Raw genomic sequence first — 21093 nt, 5'->3', positions numbered from 1 at the left:
TGCAGGGCCTCTTTAAACCACATGAACACTGCTCATTTCTGCTTGCCATAGGGTCTGGCCACAATGTGCTTTTTTCCAGCCCCAATACAAATGTGGCAGCAGGGCAAGACCGTCTTAAATTTCAATAACAGGGCTAGGCAGGTGTTGCCTTGAGGCCCGCCACAGTGTGCACAGAGATCTTGCCTCCCAAAAGGTGCCCGGTAGTAGTCCAGCTCTATGGGATCACCACACGAGAGAGACAGCCTGACCTGCACAGTAGATGAAAGTTGATGTTTGGGCTCCAGGATGTAACTCCCACATGTAAAAATCCATACCATCATCTGACAGGGCCTCGGCCAGTGTGCAGAGCTGGCAACATTGTGATTCATAAAGTAGTAGCAAGGGAAAATAAAACATTTTTAGGCGGGGGGTCTGAAAAGCCAGAGAGTTCACGTGCTCTGAGATGCAATCTAGGTCATATTAGGACATGTTTTTCTGCAAAATAACTGCAGTAGGCCTATTTTGAGTTTATAATTTTCTCTTTTCCCTGTTGCACACAATTATACACAGACATACACGAAAAAGTGTTTTATTACCCAAACACATGGTCACTAAGCACTGAACATTAGTCAACATAAAATAAATATGAATATGTATCTACTGATCTATGGTATATATGTAATATCTGTAGGATTAGAATTATTTTAAGCATTTTTATAATCAAAATCGCTGAGGAGACACGCGAGGTGAGGCAGCGACGAGTTGCGTCTCTGCAGATGGCGCAATCCCTCTCAAACTGGGTTGAGTGCATGCCTTTTGCTTTCTCATTGTCTGTTACCACCGTCATATTTGTAGACACCTTTATTATATGCCCTTTCTATCCATATAAAAGTTAATGTATTTCACGTCTGTGTAGAAGCTATTTAGACTTGCTGATCTTAAAACCGCAGTGAAAAAGCAGTATCTCTGCCTCAATGAAGGGGGCGTGCGGGAGCTTGAAAACGGGTCTTTCAATCGAAATGTAAAGTGATATAAATAATGGTGGGAGACCAATGCTGAAGCTAAAATGTTTGTTTCAAAATACGGGACAGAAGATAGCTCGATCGTCTTCTCACATTCAAAGCCAAATTGCTATTTGGAACCCCAAGAATATGCTTTGGACGAACAGCGGAGACTAAATATTAGCAAGGGGGAGCTTCTCACCCCTCATTCGCTAACATTACATCGTTATTAGAGTAAGCCCTTGCTCCGTTGATTTCACATTATTTATCTGAGGATTGTTTAATATCTATGCGAAGCCATTTAACATCATACAAGTGGTTGTGATCACTTTGAACCCAAGACTGCTTTTTATTGGTGAGCTGATTTTGAGGGATTAAACTTTCCAGCTGAAGTTGTTTCCTGGTTGATACGTTTAAGTAGTTGCTATGCTAGTTTACTAGCTAAGGACACTTTGAGTTACCTTCAAGGATTTAAATGGAAGAGTTCAATTTGCATGAAATGATAGTTAGTTATCTAGCTGATGTTATTAGCCTCTTCGATTTAACTATACAATTGTAGTGGGAACTTAAACCCTCAGGGTGCCTGTGTAACTTCGTATGAAACAGTTCATATTCACGAGTTCACATATCCAGATATTAACAAGAGTTTATCACAAGCTAGCAACTGCCAACTGTATACCTTACCAATGTGTGTGTAAAGAATGCTGATATGAAATATGAAAAACAACCAGTTGTCAATGTGCAAGCTGCCAATTGAATGGTGATTTAAGCTACTCTATTGGGCTCATATATTTGTAAATCTGACACTGAAAGAGTCGGTGCTTCAGCAGCCACGAACTTCACCGCTAGTCACTGGTCAACATTGGTAACGGCATTTAAAAAAAAAAAAAAAAAGTACGGCCAATCCTATTGCCGCGTTACAGGCGCAAGGGACGAATCATAATACGGTTTATATGTGATCTTTTTGAAGTCGTTGTTTTCACGAGAAAATGCGCTCATCCTTGTACAGAATGAAGAGGTGCTGTACAAAAACGTAATAGTCTGCCTAAAAAAATTATAGTCTGCCTTGTGGTTTTTTTTTTTCCCCCAAGCTCATAAAATAATTTGGGTCGCACATAAATTGACAGGGTCGGTCGGAAACCGGAACCAAAACTAATTTTTTTTTAGGCCTAGGCTGCATAGTGGTGGGGGGGGGGGGGGAGCAGGTAAAACCGGATTTTGAACATTAAACAGCAGTTCTTAAATGTGATCAGGTTGTCCCAACTTAAAAGTCTGTACTTATGGAGGACTGAACAGTGATGGTGTGATTTAGGTTAGGTCATGTCAACACAATAAAGACCTGACCTGTTGAGGCCCAGCCTCTCCACTACTAGGACAGTTCAGAACAGTGAAAAGATGCTTGAGCAGCTTCCTGAGTGTATGACTCATCATAAATAACACCACTCAACTCCCCATGAAGACTACCACAGAGAAAATAGACTGGAACAGATGTTTCACACACTCTCCCGCACACACACACACACACACACACACACACCTGCTGTAGACTGAGACACACACACACACACACCTGCTGTAGACTGAGACACACACACACACACACACACACACACACACACACACACACCTGCTGTAGACTGAGACACACAGTTTTGGCACTCTCCACTGGACTGATGATTTTAGACTTCCTCAGTGTCTCCTTGATGATGTCGCCGTAGTCCCTGTTGAACTGTAGCAGAACGGATGGTGAAACACACACCCACACACAAACAAACACACACACACACACACACACACACACACACACACACACACAAGCACTCATCCTACTGCTGTCTAAATTACATCATCAGTATAAAACCTGAATCTCAGTAAATTTACATGATGGTATCAATTCGAATCTAGCTTTATTTGGACAATGCTATTTTGGGGGGGCACTGCTATTATCCTAATATATGGCAGTGAATAAATCGAATCATTGGACGAAAGCATGTCATATCCCGGTACGATTATAATTATTATGCCAGTGATCGAATTCCATTTCAGCCTTTTTTCATATTTCCTGCCCTACTTCCCTTCCTCCTCCTCTCCCTCTCTTTCTCCTCTCCTCCCTCGCTTTCTCCTCTTCTCCCTCTCCTTCTCCTCTCCTCCTCTACCTCTCTTCCTCCTCTCCTCCCTCTCTTTCCCCTCTATTCCTCTCCCTCTCTTTCTTCTCTCCTCCCTCTCTTTCTCCTCTCCTCTTCTCCCACCTTGTTGTAGTACTTGAATATGTCGGAGGCGGCGTTGAGTTCCAGCACGCCGCAGAGGGTGAGCCTGCAGTAGGCGGCCAGCTGGCACCGTCTGAGCTGCAGGGACGTGATCTTCCTCACCTCCTCCTCCTGGTTCTCCTCCTCCCCTGATTCACACAACAACAACAACGACGACATCAGCAACATCAGCACCATCATCAGCAACATCAGCACCATCATCAGCATCATCAACAACATCAGCACCATCATCAGCACCATCATCTGCATCTAATGTGACGGCTGAGGTTCAGGTTTTGTAGTTGGGACGTATGACCTTCCTGCTCCAGATTGTCCTCCTCACAGCCATGGCAAACACAAAGTAACTGATAAACAACAACAACAGGGTTTTTGAATTTGAATGCATCCTCTGCTTTCTCAAATTCCCCTCCTTGAAGCTACGACTTCTAAAAAAATAACCAACTAATAATGTAACAGAATAATATGTCTCATTTTAGTGAGGTGATTCAATTCAGTACATACAGTACATGTATTCTGTTCCTTTAGATGAGGTCTGAGATCTATTTATACTTTACTAGCCATTTTGTTGAAGGGGTTGTTAGTGTATATGTACAAGGCACATTTCAATCAATGTTAAATGACCAGAGGAGAATGCAAAATCAACATGATCGGGGAAGTTGAAGCAAATGTGCATGTTTATGAATGTATAGAGTGTGTGTGTGTGTGTGTTTTGTGAGGGTGTGTGTGTGTTTGTGTGTGTGTGAGTGTGTGTGAGTGTGTGTGTGTGTGTATGTGTGTCTCTGTGTGTGCGTGTGTATGTATGTATCAGGGTTCCCACGCTTGCCTTGAAAAAAAATTCCATGCTACCTCCTGATTTTCCAGGTACCATATAAAGTGATGATCTATAGGCCCCTGAAGCGCCCCCCTTCCCTCACACACACAACCCCCTAGAACACCTGACTACTTACTTGATTTAAAAGCTGTGTCAGTCAAGTCTACATTGTAAATGCTTAGAGATGATGTCTTTTTTATAATATTCATGCATGAAATAATGCAACAAGCTGTAGCTGAACAATCAACTGTGAGGTTGACCTATGCTAGAAGTTGGCTAGAAGTCTCTCTCTCTCCCTACACCGATCCCCTGCCTCTCTCTCTCTCTCTCCACCGATCACCTGTCTCTCTCTCTCTCTCCCTCCACCGATCCCCTGTCTCTCTCTCCCTTCACCGATCCCGTTACTCTCACCCCAGTGTGCTGGTGTACGGCCCTCAGAAAGCAGTGTGCTGGTGTACGGCCCTTAGGTACACGTTTCAAACCCAGCTCCCACGGCCCTCTCTTCCTCCCGTCCCTGCTGAGACCTGCATGTGCTTGCTAACCATCATTAATTAATCCACATTCAAAACAAACTCCCCTAAATGTGGTGAATAACACGGTTTAAGGAAAAGTCAAAAGAGTAAAACTGCATATGGGGATCAAACATAGTTCTAGTATTTTAAAAACAAGGTAAAAATCAGCAAGTTGCAGCCAGCTAGTTAGCAAGATTGCACTGCTTACTACCTAACATTGACAAACCCAGGTTTACCGCACAGTTAAAACAATAACCCTAACTTGCGTAAGATGTTTCACTGTAGATGTCAAGGCTCCCATGTTGGCTGGGAAATGTATGTATTTGACCCTTCTATTGAGATCGCGAGTAACGTTTCTTGGCTATATTCCCGAAGTCCACCAATCCGAAACTATACTTTTAAAGTCCATTTCACCAGGTTGCCTGCATCAAATTCCAACATCCAATATACCAGAAAGGATGCCAAGAGCATGCTCTACATCTACAACATGGGATCATCCATTTCTATCAACAGTAAAAGCTGTTCACATGTAAAGGTTTTTATAAACGCATCTTAATTCTGTGCTCAATAGTACTATTTTTCACATCATCCAATAAAATTTTCCAGGACAACTGTTTCAATTTCCATGTAAGTGTTCACTTTTGCCCAGTTTCCATGACTTTTCCAAACCTGGAAAATGAAAAAATAAATTCCATGTTTTCCATGGTTTCCAGGTACCGTGGGAACCCTGATGTATGTATGTGTGCATTGTGTGTGTGTGTGTGTGTGTGTGTGTGTGTGTGTTTCTGCGTTCTCCACACCAGAGTGGTTGTTGTCGTTGTCGTCGTCGGTGAAGACGTAGTCCAGGAGGAAGGAGGCCATCTCAGAGCGGAGCGAGTCGTCAGGCACCAGGACCAGAGCTTTCAGCCAGGGCTTCCCCTTCACTGAGCCCACACTGAACACCGTCAGCACATCACACAACAGCATGAAGGCCTGAGACAGGTGGAGAGAGCGAGAGAGAGAAGAGGAGGAGGAGGTGGGGAGAGACAGAAAGAGGAGGGAGAGGAGAGAATGATGGAGAGAGAAAGATACATAGATAGAAAGTAGGAGAAGAGAAGAGGAGGTAGGGAGAGAGAGGAGAGGAGGTGGGGAGAGACAGAAAGAGGAGGGAGAGGAGAGAATGATGGAGAGAGAAGGATACATAGATAGAAAGTAGGAGAAGAGAAGAGGAGGTAGGGAGAGAGAGAAGAGGAGGTGGGGAGAGACAGAAAGAGGAGGGAGAGGAGAGAATGATGGAGAGAGAAGGATACATAGATAGAAAGTAGGAGAAGAGAAGAGGAGGTAGGGAGAGAGAGAAGAGGAGGTGGGGAGAGACAGAAAGAGGAGGGAGAAGAAGATAGGAGGGAAGAGGAAGAAAAGAGACAGGAAAGGTTGCAGAAATGACATGGAAAGAGAGAAGGGAGGAGAGACATGAGGATTTTAGGGGGGGGGGGGGGGGAGTAAGTGAGTCAGTGTCTGGCATTTGGGACGTTGTAGTTGATGGTACTGATACATGCCATCGAAGAGAGCCAATCGAATTTCTGAATTCTATACATTTCTGTTGGAGGCAGGCGATTGGGAAAAGTTTACGCCTATGCAAATGAGGAGCGAATTTCGTTAGCAGCAGCCAATCAGATTGTTTATTGTTGTTTTCTGGCGGTTTAAAAATTGCAGGTCTGTGGCGTTGTTCAGTCAGTTTAATTTGCTAAAAAGAAGAGCTTGAAGAGCCTTGTAAGGGGTTGTTGCTGTTCCTGGTATGTTAGATATTTAATCCTGTGCTTACTCTAACAGAATGACAGTTCTGATATAAAGACAAGTGACTGGATAGCCTACGAGCTGGCTAGCTTGCTAACTAGCTGGCTAACTTGCTAACTAGCTGGCTAGCTTGCTTACCAGCTGGCTAGTTCAGTCCGTTACCCTATTTCCACACGTCCACTCATGTATTGCATGTATTAGTACCATGAGAATTGTGTGTTTGTGTGTGTGTGTGTGTGTGTGTGTGTGTGTGTGTGTGTGTGTGTGTGTGTGTAACCTGGTCAGTACTGTGGGGACTCACCTGGTCCCTGACTTGAGCGTTTCCGAGAGAGAGACAACTCTGGCACACAATACAGAACGAGCGAACCTCCTTCCTCAATCTCTTCACCTCCGCCTGATCAGCAGAAAAGGAAAGGACAAAAATAAATTGTTAAGAGTGAGTGAAAAGAAAAAAACACTGTTGCAGATACTTCCCACCCACGCTCTGTTTGCGTCAGAAATAAAGGAGTACGTAGGAGCTGTGAGGTAATCATAGGTGCAAGTGAGAGAGAGAAAGAGATTGCGAGTGAGGGATGGAGTGAGAGAAAATGATCAAGTCTGGAGGAGAAGAAACCTTGTCTGTGGTGGGCGAGTCAAAGTCTGAGATCTTTCTTCTCTCCCACAGGAGGTGGAAGGCTGTGCACTTCAAAGCAGGAACCATGAGCTGGAAAATAAATCATGCCATTATGTGCATACGCAAGCACCACAGAACCTGAGGAAGAACCGCTCAGCTCACTACAGGGAGACTTTTTATAAACATCAGTTTACTCAGATCAGTGAGAGGTGCACGACTTCTGATGATTTTCTGTAATTCTCCATCTAATATAGATAGTAGGGCTGGGCGATATGGACCAAAAGTCATATCTCGATATTTTCAAGCAAAATGTCGATATAAGATAAATATCGATATTTTTTGACGCAATAATAACATAGTTGCCGTTGGCACGCTCCAACTCGGCATTCTGTGCTCTCTTTTTCAGTGACGTCGCTGTGCTTGTTCTCAATCCTAAATTTGTTAAATGAATCAGTCTACCTACATGAAAAGAATCACGCAAGTTGCTGATGTGCCTGTTATATTTTTGTGATGTCATTAACGTATCTCATCAAATTATACAGCTATTCAGAATGTTCCAAAAAGTTCCCTTGATTATTTGATTAACACCCGCGTAAAGTTAATTGACTGTTGTCATTTGCAACGGTTTTTGTGCTTCACATCTTTCATAGCAAGTAGTCTGGTCAACTTGTATTGAAACTGACGGCTGACGAACTGTGTTCCTGGTAAGTGTACACTATGTAACCTTTTAGCCTATTTAAATCACATGTATGTACAATTTGGAACAAAGTGTGCGTCAACAATGTATCTGTCAGTCAGGTGTCAGCCACAGATAGCCTACTTGCTAACTAACTAACATTAGCAGTGATGCTACTTAAACCGTACTATGCCTGATCAAGTTAGAGAGGAAGAGACCGACCAAGCAGCTGCAGCTGCAGCAAGTTGCAAAGTTCGCAATCCTGTTGAGACAACGGGCGGTGCAGAGTGTAACCAAGATTTTCAATGAGTCGCAGCATAACCATTAACTTAGTGACGGCAGCTGCATTAAAATAGGCAAATTCATAAATCGTCCCGACCTACCGAAACTGCACGTAGCCTCGCCATAGGGATCTTTAATGTCCGTTCATTTGATATTGGAGGTAATCGGGCCTACGTGTCGTTTAGATTCGATGTAGCCAGCGAAAGCGCAGTCCCGCATGAGATGCCTGCCAGTCTTTATTTTGCCCATGACAGAAAGACGCATCTGCAACGTTTCAGTCAAAGCCACACGTTGTGTGATGTTATTTAATTGAATTAAATGTAACTTAAAACATGACAGGAATCTCAAACATAACAGAAAATTATTTTTGCGCTGTAGGGGATTTAAAAAAAGTGACGTGAGTGGGGGCGGGTCTGTGTGTGTGTGAGCCGGAGGCAGAGCGGGAGACAGAAGCAGAGTAGGAGGCGGCAGCCGCGGCTCGAAAAGGCTGTTATTCGGAACAAATGTGCTGTACTTAAAACGGAAATGAAATTATATCGATGTTGACGATAGCGTCTCATTCCATATCTCGTTTTTAAAAATATCGATATACCTCAAATATCGATATACCGCCCAGCCCTAATAGATAGATATATGTATAGATATATTAGATATACATAAAATATAGATATATTTATTAGATTATTAGGTAGCATGTGAGTGGGTAGGAAAAATTTGATAACAAATGTCAGGCACCTCTTTGTCAAAGCCCATAGACTGAACTCCAGTCTTCACGAGAGCGAAACAAGGATCAAACAGCTTCCAGGAGCTGAGGTCCATGCAACTGTAATCGTACACACACACACACACACACACACACACACACACACACACACAGTCAGATTGAATTCATTAAATTGTTTGAAATGTTGAAGAGTCTGACATTTTATCTACTTTCACCACACAAACACACACAAAGACATCTACATTTAGATCTAGCACTACTTTCAAAACAGGTCACTGATTCAAACATGTCCACTCACACCTTCACACCTACACACACAGACACACACACACACACACACAAACAAAACACATACCTGCTGAAGATAGAGATCCTCTTGAGGGAGGTTGCAGCAGTGTACAGCTCATCCTCATCAGCGGTTCCCTGTGACACATAGGGAGAGAGAGAGAGAGAGAGAGAGACAAAGAGAAAGAGATAGAGAGGGAGAAAGAGAAGCGAACAGAGGCCTCCTATGATTGATGAAGCATTGTGGTGGGTGAAGCATTTGACCACAGGAGTGCTGGAGTCAAATTACTACAAATATGTCAAAACTAGGTATAGAATAGAATGTCAGAACCGGTAAGTCAATATGTGTGTATGACCTAAGGAACAATGTAAAAAAATATGTTTTTTAAAAATGCATACAACAGACTTTCAGGTTACAAAGAATATGAGGTTGTGTGTGTGCGTTTGTGCGTGTGTGTGTGTGTGTGTGTGTGTGTGGTTGTGTGCGTGTGTGTGCGTGTGTACACACCTGCAGCAGGTCATTCTGCAGAGTGGAGAGGCGCTCCACCTGTGCGTCCAGCATCTGACTGAAGGCCCGGTGAGCGCGGCTGGAGAAGGTGTAGGGCGCGCTGCACAGGGTGGCGGCCAGGTGAGCACACTCCTTCAGCACCTTCTCCTCCGTGTGTTTCTCCACTATCTCACACACCTGACACAGTAACCGGTCCAGACTCTGAGACAGAACGAGGGAGGGAGAGAGAGAAGGAGAGAGAAAGGAAAGGAAAGAGGAGGGGGAGAGGGACAAGGAGGGAGAAAGGAAAGGAAAGAGGAGGGGGAGAGGGAGAAGGAGAGAGAAAGGAAAGGAAAGAGGAGGGGGAGAGGGAGAAGGAGGGAGAAAGGAAAGGAAAGAGGAGGGGGAGAGGGAGAAGGAGAGAGAAAGGAAAGGAAAGAGGAGGGGGAGAGGGAGAAGGAGGGAGAAAGGAAAGGAAAGAGGAGGGGGAGAGGGAGAAGGAGGGAGAAAGGAAAGGAAAGAGGAGGGGGAGAGGGAGAAGGAGGGAGAAAGGAAAGGAAAGAGGAGGGGGAGAGGGAGAAGGAGGGAGAAAGGAAAGGAAAGAGGAGGGGGAGAGGGAGAAGGAGAGAGGAAAGGAAAGAGGAGGGGGAGAGGGAGATGGAGAGAGAAAGGAAAGGAAAGAGGAGGGGGAGAGGGAGAAGGAGGGAGAAAGGAAAGGAAAGAGGAGGGGGAGAGGGAGAAGGAGGGAGAAAGGAAAGGAAAGAGGAGGGGGAGAGGGAGAAGGAGAGAGGAAAGGAAAGAGGAGGGGGAGAGGGAGATGGAGAGAGAAAGGAAAGGAAAGAGGAGGGGGAGAGGGAGATGGAGAGAGAAAGGAAAGGAAAGAGGAGAGGGAGAGGGAGATGGAGAGAGAAAGGAAAGGAAAGAGGAGGGGGAGAGGGAGATGGAGAGAGAAAGGAAAGGAAAGAGGGAGAAAGGAAAGGAAAGAGGAGGGGGAGAGGGAGAAGGAGGGAGAAAGGAAAGGAAAGAGGAGGGGGAGAGGGAGAAGGAGAGAGAAAGGAAAGGAAAGAGGAGGGGGAGAGGGAGAAGGAGGGAGAAAGGAAAGGAAAGAGGAGGGGGAGAAGGAGGGAGAAAGGAAAGGAAAGAGGAGGGGGAGAGGGAGAAGGAGAGAGAAAGGAAAGGAAAGAGGAGGGGGAGAGGGAGAAGGAGGGAGAAAGGAAAGGAAAGAGGAGGGGGAGAGGGAGAAGGAGAGAGAAAGGAAAGGAAAGAGGAGGGGGAGAGGGAGAAGGAGGGAGAAAGGAAAGGAAAGAGGAGGTGGAGAGGGAGAAGGAGAGAGAAAGGAAAGGAAAGAGGAGGGGGAGAGGGAGAAGGAGGGAGAAAGGAAAGGAAAGAGGAGAGGGAGAAGGAGGGAGAAAGGAAAGGAAAGAGGAGGGGGAGAGGGAGAAGGAGGGAGAAAGAAAGAATGACAAACGGTAGAGTGAGACGAGACATCAGCAAACACACATTAGACAGCAACGCAATGGGCAGTGTGCGTGTGTGTGTCGCTTGTGTGGCTTTAAAAGCCTGGTGAGAGGTGATAAGGTGTGTGTGTGTGTGTGTGTGTGTCACCTTCTCCACGTGGCCGTTGATGCTGTAGGTCTCCAGATCAAAGTAGAGTGGAGCTCTCAGCAAACACTTCACTTTCCCCACATCTGCCGAGTACTGTAGGGGTGTGTGTGTGTGTGTGTGTGTGTGTGTGTGTGTGTGTGTGTGTGTGTGTGTGTGTTTGTGTGTGTGTGTTTGTGTGTGTGTAAGAAGTAGGAACAGAAGACACACACAGTGAGACTCACAAAGCCACCATTATTAGTAATGGAGATATTTTTGCCAGTGACTGAAAGAAGTGTGTGTGTGTGTGTGTGTGTGTGTGTGTGTGTGTGTGTGTGTGAGAGAGAGAGAGAGAGAAACTGATAGATCGAGAGTAGAGTGTGCCAACCTTTGCCAGCAGCTGTGGAAGAAGAGGTGTGAAATGGTCGGTGATGCGTCTCCTATCCTGGGTCTGATTCTTCTTCTCTTTCATGCTGATGTTCTGTGAAACACAAACACAGTCAACACACACGCAGGCCGACTGGATTCCCCAGAACCCAAAGCAAGCCTATCTCTTTAAACAGAACAGGAGTGTGTGAAGAGCATTTCACAGATGGAAGTGTCACTTCATACTTCACATAGAGCTCAAGAAAACCACTGATTATAATGAAGCAAAATGTGGTGTGAAGCTTTTCTCTCTCTCTCTCTCTCTCTCTCTCTCTCTCTCTCTCTCTCTCTCTCTCTCTCTCTTGTGCTTTTCTCTCTCGCTCTCTGTGCTTTTCTTTCTCTCTCTCTCTCTCTCTCTCTCTCTCTCTCTCTCTCGTGCTTTTCTATCTCTTCTCTATTCATATGAAGCACCTGCCCTCTGTCTTTCACTGCACAAACATTCTGCTTTGTTCTCTCTGTCTGCTCTTTCCCTTTTTTCTACTCTTCTATCTTTCTCACCTTTTTCACGTGAGTTCGACCAACAGGTGGGGAAGCCTCCGCTGCCTGTCTGAGTGCACACATCATCAGTTCAATCAGAGCAGTCTCCTCATCGTCCCCCAGAGCTGAAACACACACACACACACACACACACACACACAAACATAAAACCAACAATACACACACTCACACACCAAACGAACACACACACAATCACCCATAAAACCCAACACACACACATACACACACACATAAAAAAGATCATATACTTTACTTGACTCACACAGCCTGATAGTCTGCATAAACAGTGGATCATTTATGATCTTCTACAAAGAGGAGAGAAAAGTGTGTGTGTCAGAGGTTTCGCTATATGACCGGCAGATTTTTCATTTTCCGGATATTTTAACAATGAGCCGGTCAAATATCTAGTACTGCTTCTAAATTAGCATATTGAAGAAAACTGACGACAGGCTATGTAACTTAAAGAATGACATAATCAGGTCGTATAGAATGCAACATGTTTATTTGCCTAACATAAATGTCTGATGCGCGTCAATAAGTGGCCTTTAATCGCAACCTGCTATGGCGTTAAATTGGTCATTGCTCTGACTATGTTCAATGAGAGCACAGATTCTAAAATGATTCGACCCTCTTGTGAAACTGTTAAGTCGTCATGCCTTTTCGCAGTGCGAACAGAACTTGTTATCGTTACCTTCAACAGCCCGACATTTCGTGCTTGTATGGCTTCAGGTATTACAGGTTCATCCACAATCAGACGGTTCACCCTCATCAGTTGCGTTTGTCCTCTGAAAAAAACCTTTTAAGGCTAGTCTGCTTGGCTATGTTAGATCCTTCTCACTCAATTTGCTCCTTGTTTGTAACCGACAGTTTGCGATTTATTTAAAATGCAGCATACGTGTTGTTTAATAACTTTCAAACGGCAGAATAGCCTGTTCCTTTAAAACATAATAAGGGCAGTGCATGTTGCTTTATAGCCCTAAATATTAGGGTTATTCTCAAATTCCGATTGTGTTTGGGGGACGGTATTTTAAAGAAATTCCAATCGGAAAATTTGACCGAGATACTTTTTTTTCTGACATTTCATTTTTTTCCGGACCACGGAAACGCTTGTGTGTTTGGCGGCCTCTGCAGTCTCACCCTCCTCCTCATTTCTCTCCTGCAGCAGCAGAGACGTCATGGTCTCCCAGTCCCTCAGGTCCGTCCCTGCAACGTCCCACAGGCTGTCCAACAGGTACTCCCCATGCTCATGATACTGCAGGGGTGGGTGGGGGGGGGGCAGAGAGAAGGAGAGAGAGAGAGAGAAAGAGAGAGGAAGGGAGAGAGAGAGGGAGGGAGGGAGGGGGAGAGAGAGAAAGAGAGAGGAAGGGGGAGAGAAAGAGAGAGAAAGAGAGAGGGAGAGAGAGGGAGGGAGGGGGAGAGAGAACAGGAGGGGGAGGTAAGAAAAAGAAAAAATAATAATGCGGCATGAAGGATGAATGAAACAGAACAGACTTCAGGTGGGGAGGAGCATGGCAATCAATCAATCAATCAATCAATCAATCAATGTAAACACCTTGTTTCCGTTATCAGTTCAATTCCATTCTATTTATCTGTCTCATCAACACCATACTGTGACTGGCTGCGCCATATATTTCTCCCTGATCTGATCTGGATCAAGTACCGATGAGTTTGGACCTGTTGCTATCTCAGCTATAACTCAGGAGGATGTGATGGTGATTGTGGATGTGACGTGATGAGGTACCTTGCTCTGTATGAAGAAGTTGGTGAGTAAATGGAGAAAGGTGGCTTTGCGCTTCTCTGTCCCAATTTCCTCAACGATCTTATCCACCTCAGTGCACAGTCTGAAAGAACAAAATAAACATGTACGCATGCACGCACACACACACACACACACACACACGCACAAAAGTTACGATCAATCATTTTGCACATATTTTTATCAAAACAGACCTAGAGTGCACTTGAGCTTCACATTCTCTGTCTGGTCCGGATGTAAGAGAGGACACCAAGATGGCTGCTAACTCAAAAAGAAGTCTGGTCTCTGGATCCAAACCAACCAAATCATGGCTGTTCCTTTCCAGAATTGGCAGTGGAGGGCTGGGAAGCTGAACTTATATGTGCTAGAGGAAGCTGATCTAGAGGAAGCTGAGCTAGAGGAAGCTGAGCTAGATGAAGCTGAGCTAGAGGAAGCTGATCTAGATGAAGCTGAGCTAGAGGAAGCTGATCTAGAGGAAGCTGATCTAGATGAAGCTGATCTAGATGAAGCTGATCTAGATGAAGCTGAGCTAGAGGAAGCTGATCTAGAGGAAGCTGAGCTAGAGGAAGCTGATCTAGAGGAAGCTGATCTTACATGTGGTAGAGAAAGCTGAGCTAGAGGAAGCTGAGCTAGAGGAAGCTGATCTAGAGGAAGCTGATCTAGAGGAAGCTGATCTTACATGTGGTAGAGAAAGCTGAGCTAGAGGAAGCTGAGCTAGAGGAAGCTGATCTAGAGGAAGCTGATCTAGAGGAAGCTGATCTTACATGTGGTAGAGGAAGCTGCCGGCTGCCGACGCCAGGCCCCTGTGAGTGGCAAACACCAGCGGGTACACCTGAGTGCACTCCTCATCCGTCATGCCGTCCTCGCAATTCCTATTGCAAACCATGTACACACACACACACACACACACACACACACACACACACACACACACACGGTAAATTCCGGAATACATTAACTTAATTGCAGAGTCACTCACCCATAGAGTATGCGGTATGAGGGAAGAAAACCCTTCTAGATAGACTGCTGACATTCAATGACCTTTAGTAAAATATAATATAAATGCAGACACAAGCAGAATAAAGCACAAGTATGCTATTTACACAGATGTGCACTCACACACACACACACACACACACACACACACACACACACACACACACACACACACACACACACACACACACACACACACTCACACACACACACACACACACACACACACACACTCACACTCACTCACACACACACACACACACACTCACTCACTTATGGATGAGTAGAAGCAGCTTGACTGCCTCCACGGCAACCTCTGAGTCCTTGTCCAACACCATATTTAGCACCCTCTCCTGCGGGACACACACACTTGAGCTCTCAGCCCACAGAGAGAGAGCTGTTGTACTGAGAGAGCAGGCCTGGGGTCAGTTTGTGTGTGTGTGTGTGTGTGTGTGTGTGTGTGTGTGTGTGTGTGTGTGTGTGTGTGTGTGTGTGTGTGTGTGTGTGAGAGCAGGCCTGGGGTCAGTGGAGTGCTTGAGGTTACCTTGAATCTGCTGGTGAAGAGCTCCAGCCGGCCAATAAACTCACTCTCCTCATACAGACCCTGCAGCGCCTTCACGCTCCGCAGACGCACGACAGGTTGCTAAGGATGAGGTAGAGAGGGAGGGAGAATTTATAAAAATGGACCCACACGACTCATTGTGTGGCTGTATATTTCCTTGATGTTAAAATGAAGCAAAGACCATGGAGTTAGAATGCTATTAGCTTGAGCTTTGGTTGAGGGGCGCTCACACATTCAAATGGATGCCAGGAAGTAAGAACTGTGTCACTGTTTATTCATGCAAGAGTAAAAAACTATCTGCACATTCCCCAACATGAACATGTGAAAATGTGTCCCTGTTTGTGATAATCCTCCTTTTGTGCTCATGGCTTTGCCAAGGACATTCCTATTGATCAATACAACTACCTACTTAAAGACGGTAGAGAAAAGAAGCTCCGCACAACCAATGAGCCCATGGAGCTTACATGGATCAATACTAGTCTTCAATGGGAAAGACACCTCCTTATCCCAATCATTACACCAGCAACGATTATCAACAAAGAATGAAGTTCACTATAGGTGTGCTGCATAACCCTCGTCATCGTCCTCTAGTGATTAACCATTTTACTGGGTCATGGCACTTGTGTGTGACCACTTATGTGAAAGCACAGGCATGTCGACTCTCCCCTTTCTCTCTACAGAGAAGACAATCAGATTTCTTATGGACATCGTGTCCCATTTAATGACAACACAACAGTAACAGAATGAAAGAAAGAAAGAATAAAAAAAGAATGTAAATAATTCCTTCCAAATCATATTGTGCCCTATGTGTGACTTAACTGGACGCTGCCACCTTTAGGGCCCTATCTTGCCGATCAGAAACGCAAGTAGGACGGCGCCAAGCGCAAGTAGCTGTGTGGGCGGCTCTATGGCGCAGTTGCTATTTTAACGGCGGAAAAAACACACTTGCGTCCAGCGCAAGTGTCAAAAGGGTTGGTCCAAAGGAGGTTACTCAGCCATAGGTGTGGTTTGGGCGTAATATGCAATAAACCAATCCGAGCGTCATTTCAAATTCCCTTTAAGAGCGAGAAGCGCATAGTCCATAGCGGCTTGTTATTTTGATGGCGGAATTACCTGGTGGAAGACCGGAGAAGTTCACAGCCGAGGAGACCGACGTGAGATTTACACCAATTTTTTGGCAAGCCATATATAATTACAAGGAAAATAAAGTATTGACCACTTGAGGAAATCATTGTGATATCCATATCCAAGATATTTTAAAAATAAGCATACATGTAGCCTACACATTGACCCAAATGATTCAGGTTAATTGAAGCTGCGTGACATTTGATTTATTGTATGGCTTTGTAAAAAGCCGGGAGATAGATATATATGGGGATGCGAGAAACCCTCCAAAAGTAAGCAAAGTCAAGATATTGCCGTGATTGTTTCTGCAACGGGGCACCCGAAAACGTTGCCGAAAACGCTATAATGACGTCCGGAGACGTGGGACATCCAAGCTGGAAGGTCACACACGTTCTCGTGCCTTCACGGGAGGTGGATCTGCCTCGACCCAGGATCTGACGGCAGCAGAGGACATCGCCACGTCTACCCTCACGCCTGAGAGCGTGCAGGGATTTGGGGGCATGGAAATCGGCACCCAAGCCAGTGCACCAGCTGACCAAACCCAAGGTACATAAATAAAGTCCACATACACAGAGATGAGTTTACAAGATTTATAATAATACTGGCATTAAATAAATGCAACAAAGCCATACAATAAATCAAATGTCACGCAGCTTCAATTAACCTGAATAATTTGGGTCAATTGTGTACGCTAGATGTATGCCTAGTTTTTAAATGTCTTGGATACGGATATCACAATGATTTCCTCATGTGGTAAATACTTTATTTTCCTTGTAATTATATATGGCTTGCCAAACAATTGGTGTAAATCTCTCGTGAAGACGACAGAAGTAAAGTGTAGCCTACAGCTCCTATACTGTGCGGGCAAGCACATGCGCCCTTAAAATAGCGTTCTGAATACGCGTTACAGACTTTAGACATTGCGCCTCACATTAGACCAGCTTTTTTTTGGTCAATGGCGCACGGCGCACGGTGTTGTTTTGAAACTGCAAAATACCACTTGCGCCAGAGAAACGCCTTCTCTGTTCCGCCCCCGCCCATGTCGACGCAAGTTCATTTCGAAGCGCGCCTCTGGAGGGAAAATCGCGCTGTGCGCCGGGTGCAAGATAGGAATGATACATGCGTCGGTGACAATGTCAATTGCGCTGGGTGCAAGATAGGGCCCTTAATGTCTTAAACGTCATATTTAAGCAATAAGGTACGAGAGGCAGTACTGTATCGTCAATAATGTACTGTTCAAGGGTGTTGTTAGGCCCAGCGTGTACGCGGAGGGCCGGCAAACCCACAAACAGTACATTATTAACGATACAGTACTGCCTCGAGTACCTTATTGCTTTTATAATACGGTTGCCAGCGACGTTTGTTGATGATTAGCTAGGAGATCGACAGTAATTTGTGAATCGTCTAAAAACATCCCAGGCCTCCTTGCTAGATCTCGCTCATTTTATAAAAGTTACCATTAAAATAACAAAAATGACAATTGGACACTTTCAGTAAAATTATATTTTATTTAAAATTAGACCTAAACATTTTAAATCAATCATAAATGCTTCGTAGGCACTGGGCATAACAACGTTATCTAGGTTAATTAACGTAACCTAAATAGACTATGCTGTTACAAGTCAAAAGGTGACTTTGGACTCGATGCGGCTAACATTAGGCTGTTGTTAACGTTTGTTTATGTTGATTTCCCTTAATTGTGCATCCGTGGAAAACGTTTCTCATGTCCCCTTCGTCTCTGATGATATCGCTTCCGACCACTCTGGCCACCTTTAATGTCTTTAATGTCATATTGTGCCCTATGAGTGACTAATCTGTAAACACGAGATTCCCCCTCACTGTGTCTGATTTTGACTCTGAAGAGAATGAGGAGGGGTAACCTTGTCATGCAGCATCCAGCCCAGGTACTTGAGGTAGCCGTCGTTGAGAAAGACGGAGGAGTTGGACAGGACCCAGCCGCCCAGCGCCTCAACGCACACCGCCCGGATCTCGGGCACCCGGTCCCGGTAGCGGTGCACAAACACGCCCTTAAAAATGGCGTTCATGATGGAACACAGCTCTGTCTGGTGCTCCAAGAGCTGTGTGGATGTCCACAACACACACACACACACACACACACACACACACACACACACACACACACACACACACACACACACACAAACACACACACACACACACAGGGGAAAACAGCCACTTCAAAATGCATAATTAAGCTAGCAACCCATTAGTCTCATAGGCTAGTGGCCCCTTTGAACAAAGAACCATTACTTGCTAGATTTAATTTTGTGTGTGTGTGTGTGTGTGTGTGTGTATTTGTGTGTGTGTGTGTGTGTGTGTGTGTGTATTTGTGTGTGTGTGTGTGTGTGTGTGTGTGTGTGGGTGCGAGACCTCGCTGTGAGACTTCTCCAGCTCCTCTAGTTTCTGAGTGGCTCTGTGTTCGGCAGCCTTGTTCTTCTCCAGCTCACAGCGCCGCTTGGTCACCTGGATCTGGGCAAACACACTCACTGCCACGTCCACCACCGCACTCATCAGCTTCATGGCTACAACACACACACACACACACACACACACACACACACACACACACACAGAGACACACGCACACACACACAGACACACACACATACAGAGACACACACACACACACACACAGACACACACAGGTATAAACAATTAAATACAGACGCACAATCACAAATAAACAAACAAAGAAAGGACACATCCACAAGAACAACACGTATACATCTACCCACACTCATCGATCACCCCCAGATAAGTCCAGAGCAGAAATGGGTGTGAATGGCTTTCTGAGCGCTGGTCATCTTATTGAGTGAAGAAAGATGACCCCTAAGTAACCTCTCAGCACTAACCAATGCAGTGACTGCATTAGGGATGGGTTTAAGCTCACAGAGGAGAGGCTTTGTACCTGAAGCAGCCTCACTAATTACCACACACAGTGTGAAGAGCACCACATCATCAGCTCTCTGATACAGGCTAATTAACAATCAATGCCTCATCAATCAGAGCACTAGGACATCAGAGTCATTTTCACACCAATTTTACCAATTCTGATGCTTTATGGCATTATAAATGTATAGTTTGAGTATATTTTTGAGTACATTTTTAGCTTTTAAAGCGGGAAGCCACATAACTTGATAATACATTGTTCATCAGATTCACAATTACATTTCATTTTCTTTAAAACCTTTTGAAAAACACTCTGTGGAGGAACACAAACAGTCTCTGTGTGTTCAAACTTCACACTTATCCCAGTAAACCATCATCAGGTCATCATTTCAGATTGATTTCCTCTTTCCCTGCCTGTGTGTGTAGTAGTCAGGGGAACTCGGAGTGCCTTGTTGGCATGACACATGGGGTGCTTGCATTGCCTTAGCAGGTACTGAATACTAAGAACAGGAAGTCTCTCACCGATGAAAGTGCTGGTGTGCCTGAAGGCACGCACCTGCGAGTCGGCCAGGCCGGTGAGCAGCGGCACGAGGGAGCTGAACAGGAAGTCGTCGTAGAGCAGGCTGTGCTGACAGCGCCTCACCAGCTGGGCCACAAACTCACACAGGCTCTCACGGAAGCGGCGCCACTGGGGGCCCACCGACGACAGAGGGTACGCCGACGAGTCCTGGAGACGGAGGAGACGAGAGATGAAGGAGGACAGGACAGAGACAGCGGGAGGGAGATAGAGAGGTAGAGAGAGAGAGGGAGAGAGAGATGAAGGAGGAAAGGACAGAGACAGTGGGAGGGAGATAGAGAGGTAGAGAGAGAGGGAGAGATAGAGAGAGTGAGAGTGAGTTAAAGGAGAGGAGGAATAGAGAGAGACAGAGTCATTTAGTCATTTCTGAACATGTAATGATCCATATCATATCTTGATCTTGACAATACCTATAATACAGTCAAGCCAACAAAGCTTGTTGAAATGAAGAGAGATAAAGATGGGGAGAGAGGAGAGGATATGGAGAGTGAAGAAGAGAGTGGGGGTGGGTCAGAGTGAAGGTCCCTAGAGACAGAGGGAAACATGGAAATGACAGGGAAAGAGAGGGAAAGAGAGAGAGTGAGAGAGAGAGAGAGAGAGAGAGAAGATACTGAACCATCCAGATACATGGAAATGACAGGGAGAGAGAGAGTGACAGATTATTACATCAACAACAGAGAGATTGGCTAAAACAGACCATCTGGACACAGCACTTACCTCTTTGAACTCTTTGGTCAGCTGGCAAATAATATCACTATTGTCCATGCTGGTTAGCATCTCTTTGCTAACTACACCTATGGGTCAAAACGGAGGTTAAGAGTAGCTAATTGAATTGAATTGAATTGAATTGAATTGAATTGAATTGAATTGAATTGAATTGAATTGAATTGAATTGAATTGAATTGAATCTCTCAAACACCCCCATATGCTTAATATCTGGGCAAAGCCTTCGTTATCCAAATATCACATTATCAAGACACGGACAAAACAGGAAAGGGGAAAACCACATTAGTGCAAAGCAATTATTTTCACTTTACTTAGCCTTTGCCTGTGTGGTTGAAAGTATGTGCACTTATTTGTTTACCCAGTGCATGGTAGTAACAGATGAGCAAAGTGTTGCAGCTTTTGCTTCCTGGTTTGACACTTCCCTTAAGCTGGGGGGTCCTACCATCCCAGGGCCGATCAATGACTCTTAAAGACGAGTCAAAACGCCATTCCCTTGACCTTCGACCTCAATTATACCCCCCCAGCT

General features: G+C 45.1%; 1 protein-coding gene across 1 annotated transcript in view; it reads right to left on the bottom strand.

Moving 5' to 3' along the window:
• Positions 1-21093, bottom strand: part of stag3 (STAG3 cohesin complex component) — a gene marked incomplete at both ends in the record, with an annotated part of 29592 nt that overhangs the window by 6761 nt on the left and 1738 nt on the right. The window contains 16 exons of the mRNA XM_080843556.1: positions 2608-2709; positions 3230-3358; positions 5369-5542; positions 6645-6737; positions 9432-9632; positions 11016-11108; positions 11380-11472; positions 13012-13167; positions 13657-13756; positions 14436-14543; positions 14941-15020; positions 15212-15310; positions 18235-18432; positions 18746-18897; positions 19787-19991; positions 20559-20635. Of these exons, the coding sequence (XP_080699682.1) occupies positions 2608-2709; positions 3230-3358; positions 5369-5542; positions 6645-6737; positions 9432-9632; positions 11016-11108; positions 11380-11472; positions 13012-13167; positions 13657-13756; positions 14436-14543; positions 14941-15020; positions 15212-15310; positions 18235-18432; positions 18746-18897; positions 19787-19991; positions 20559-20635 (2060 nt within the window). The remainder of the gene's footprint in view (positions 1-2607; positions 2710-3229; positions 3359-5368; positions 5543-6644; positions 6738-9431; positions 9633-11015; positions 11109-11379; positions 11473-13011; positions 13168-13656; positions 13757-14435; positions 14544-14940; positions 15021-15211; positions 15311-18234; positions 18433-18745; positions 18898-19786; positions 19992-20558; positions 20636-21093) is intronic.

The sequence above is a fragment of the Sprattus sprattus genome (genome assembly GCF_963457725.1).
Source record: "Sprattus sprattus genome assembly, chromosome: 8".
Lineage (NCBI taxonomy): Eukaryota > Metazoa > Chordata > Actinopteri > Clupeiformes > Clupeidae > Sprattus > Sprattus sprattus.
Note: the sequence above shows the minus strand (reverse complement) of the source record. Positions and strands in the feature narration are given on the sequence as shown.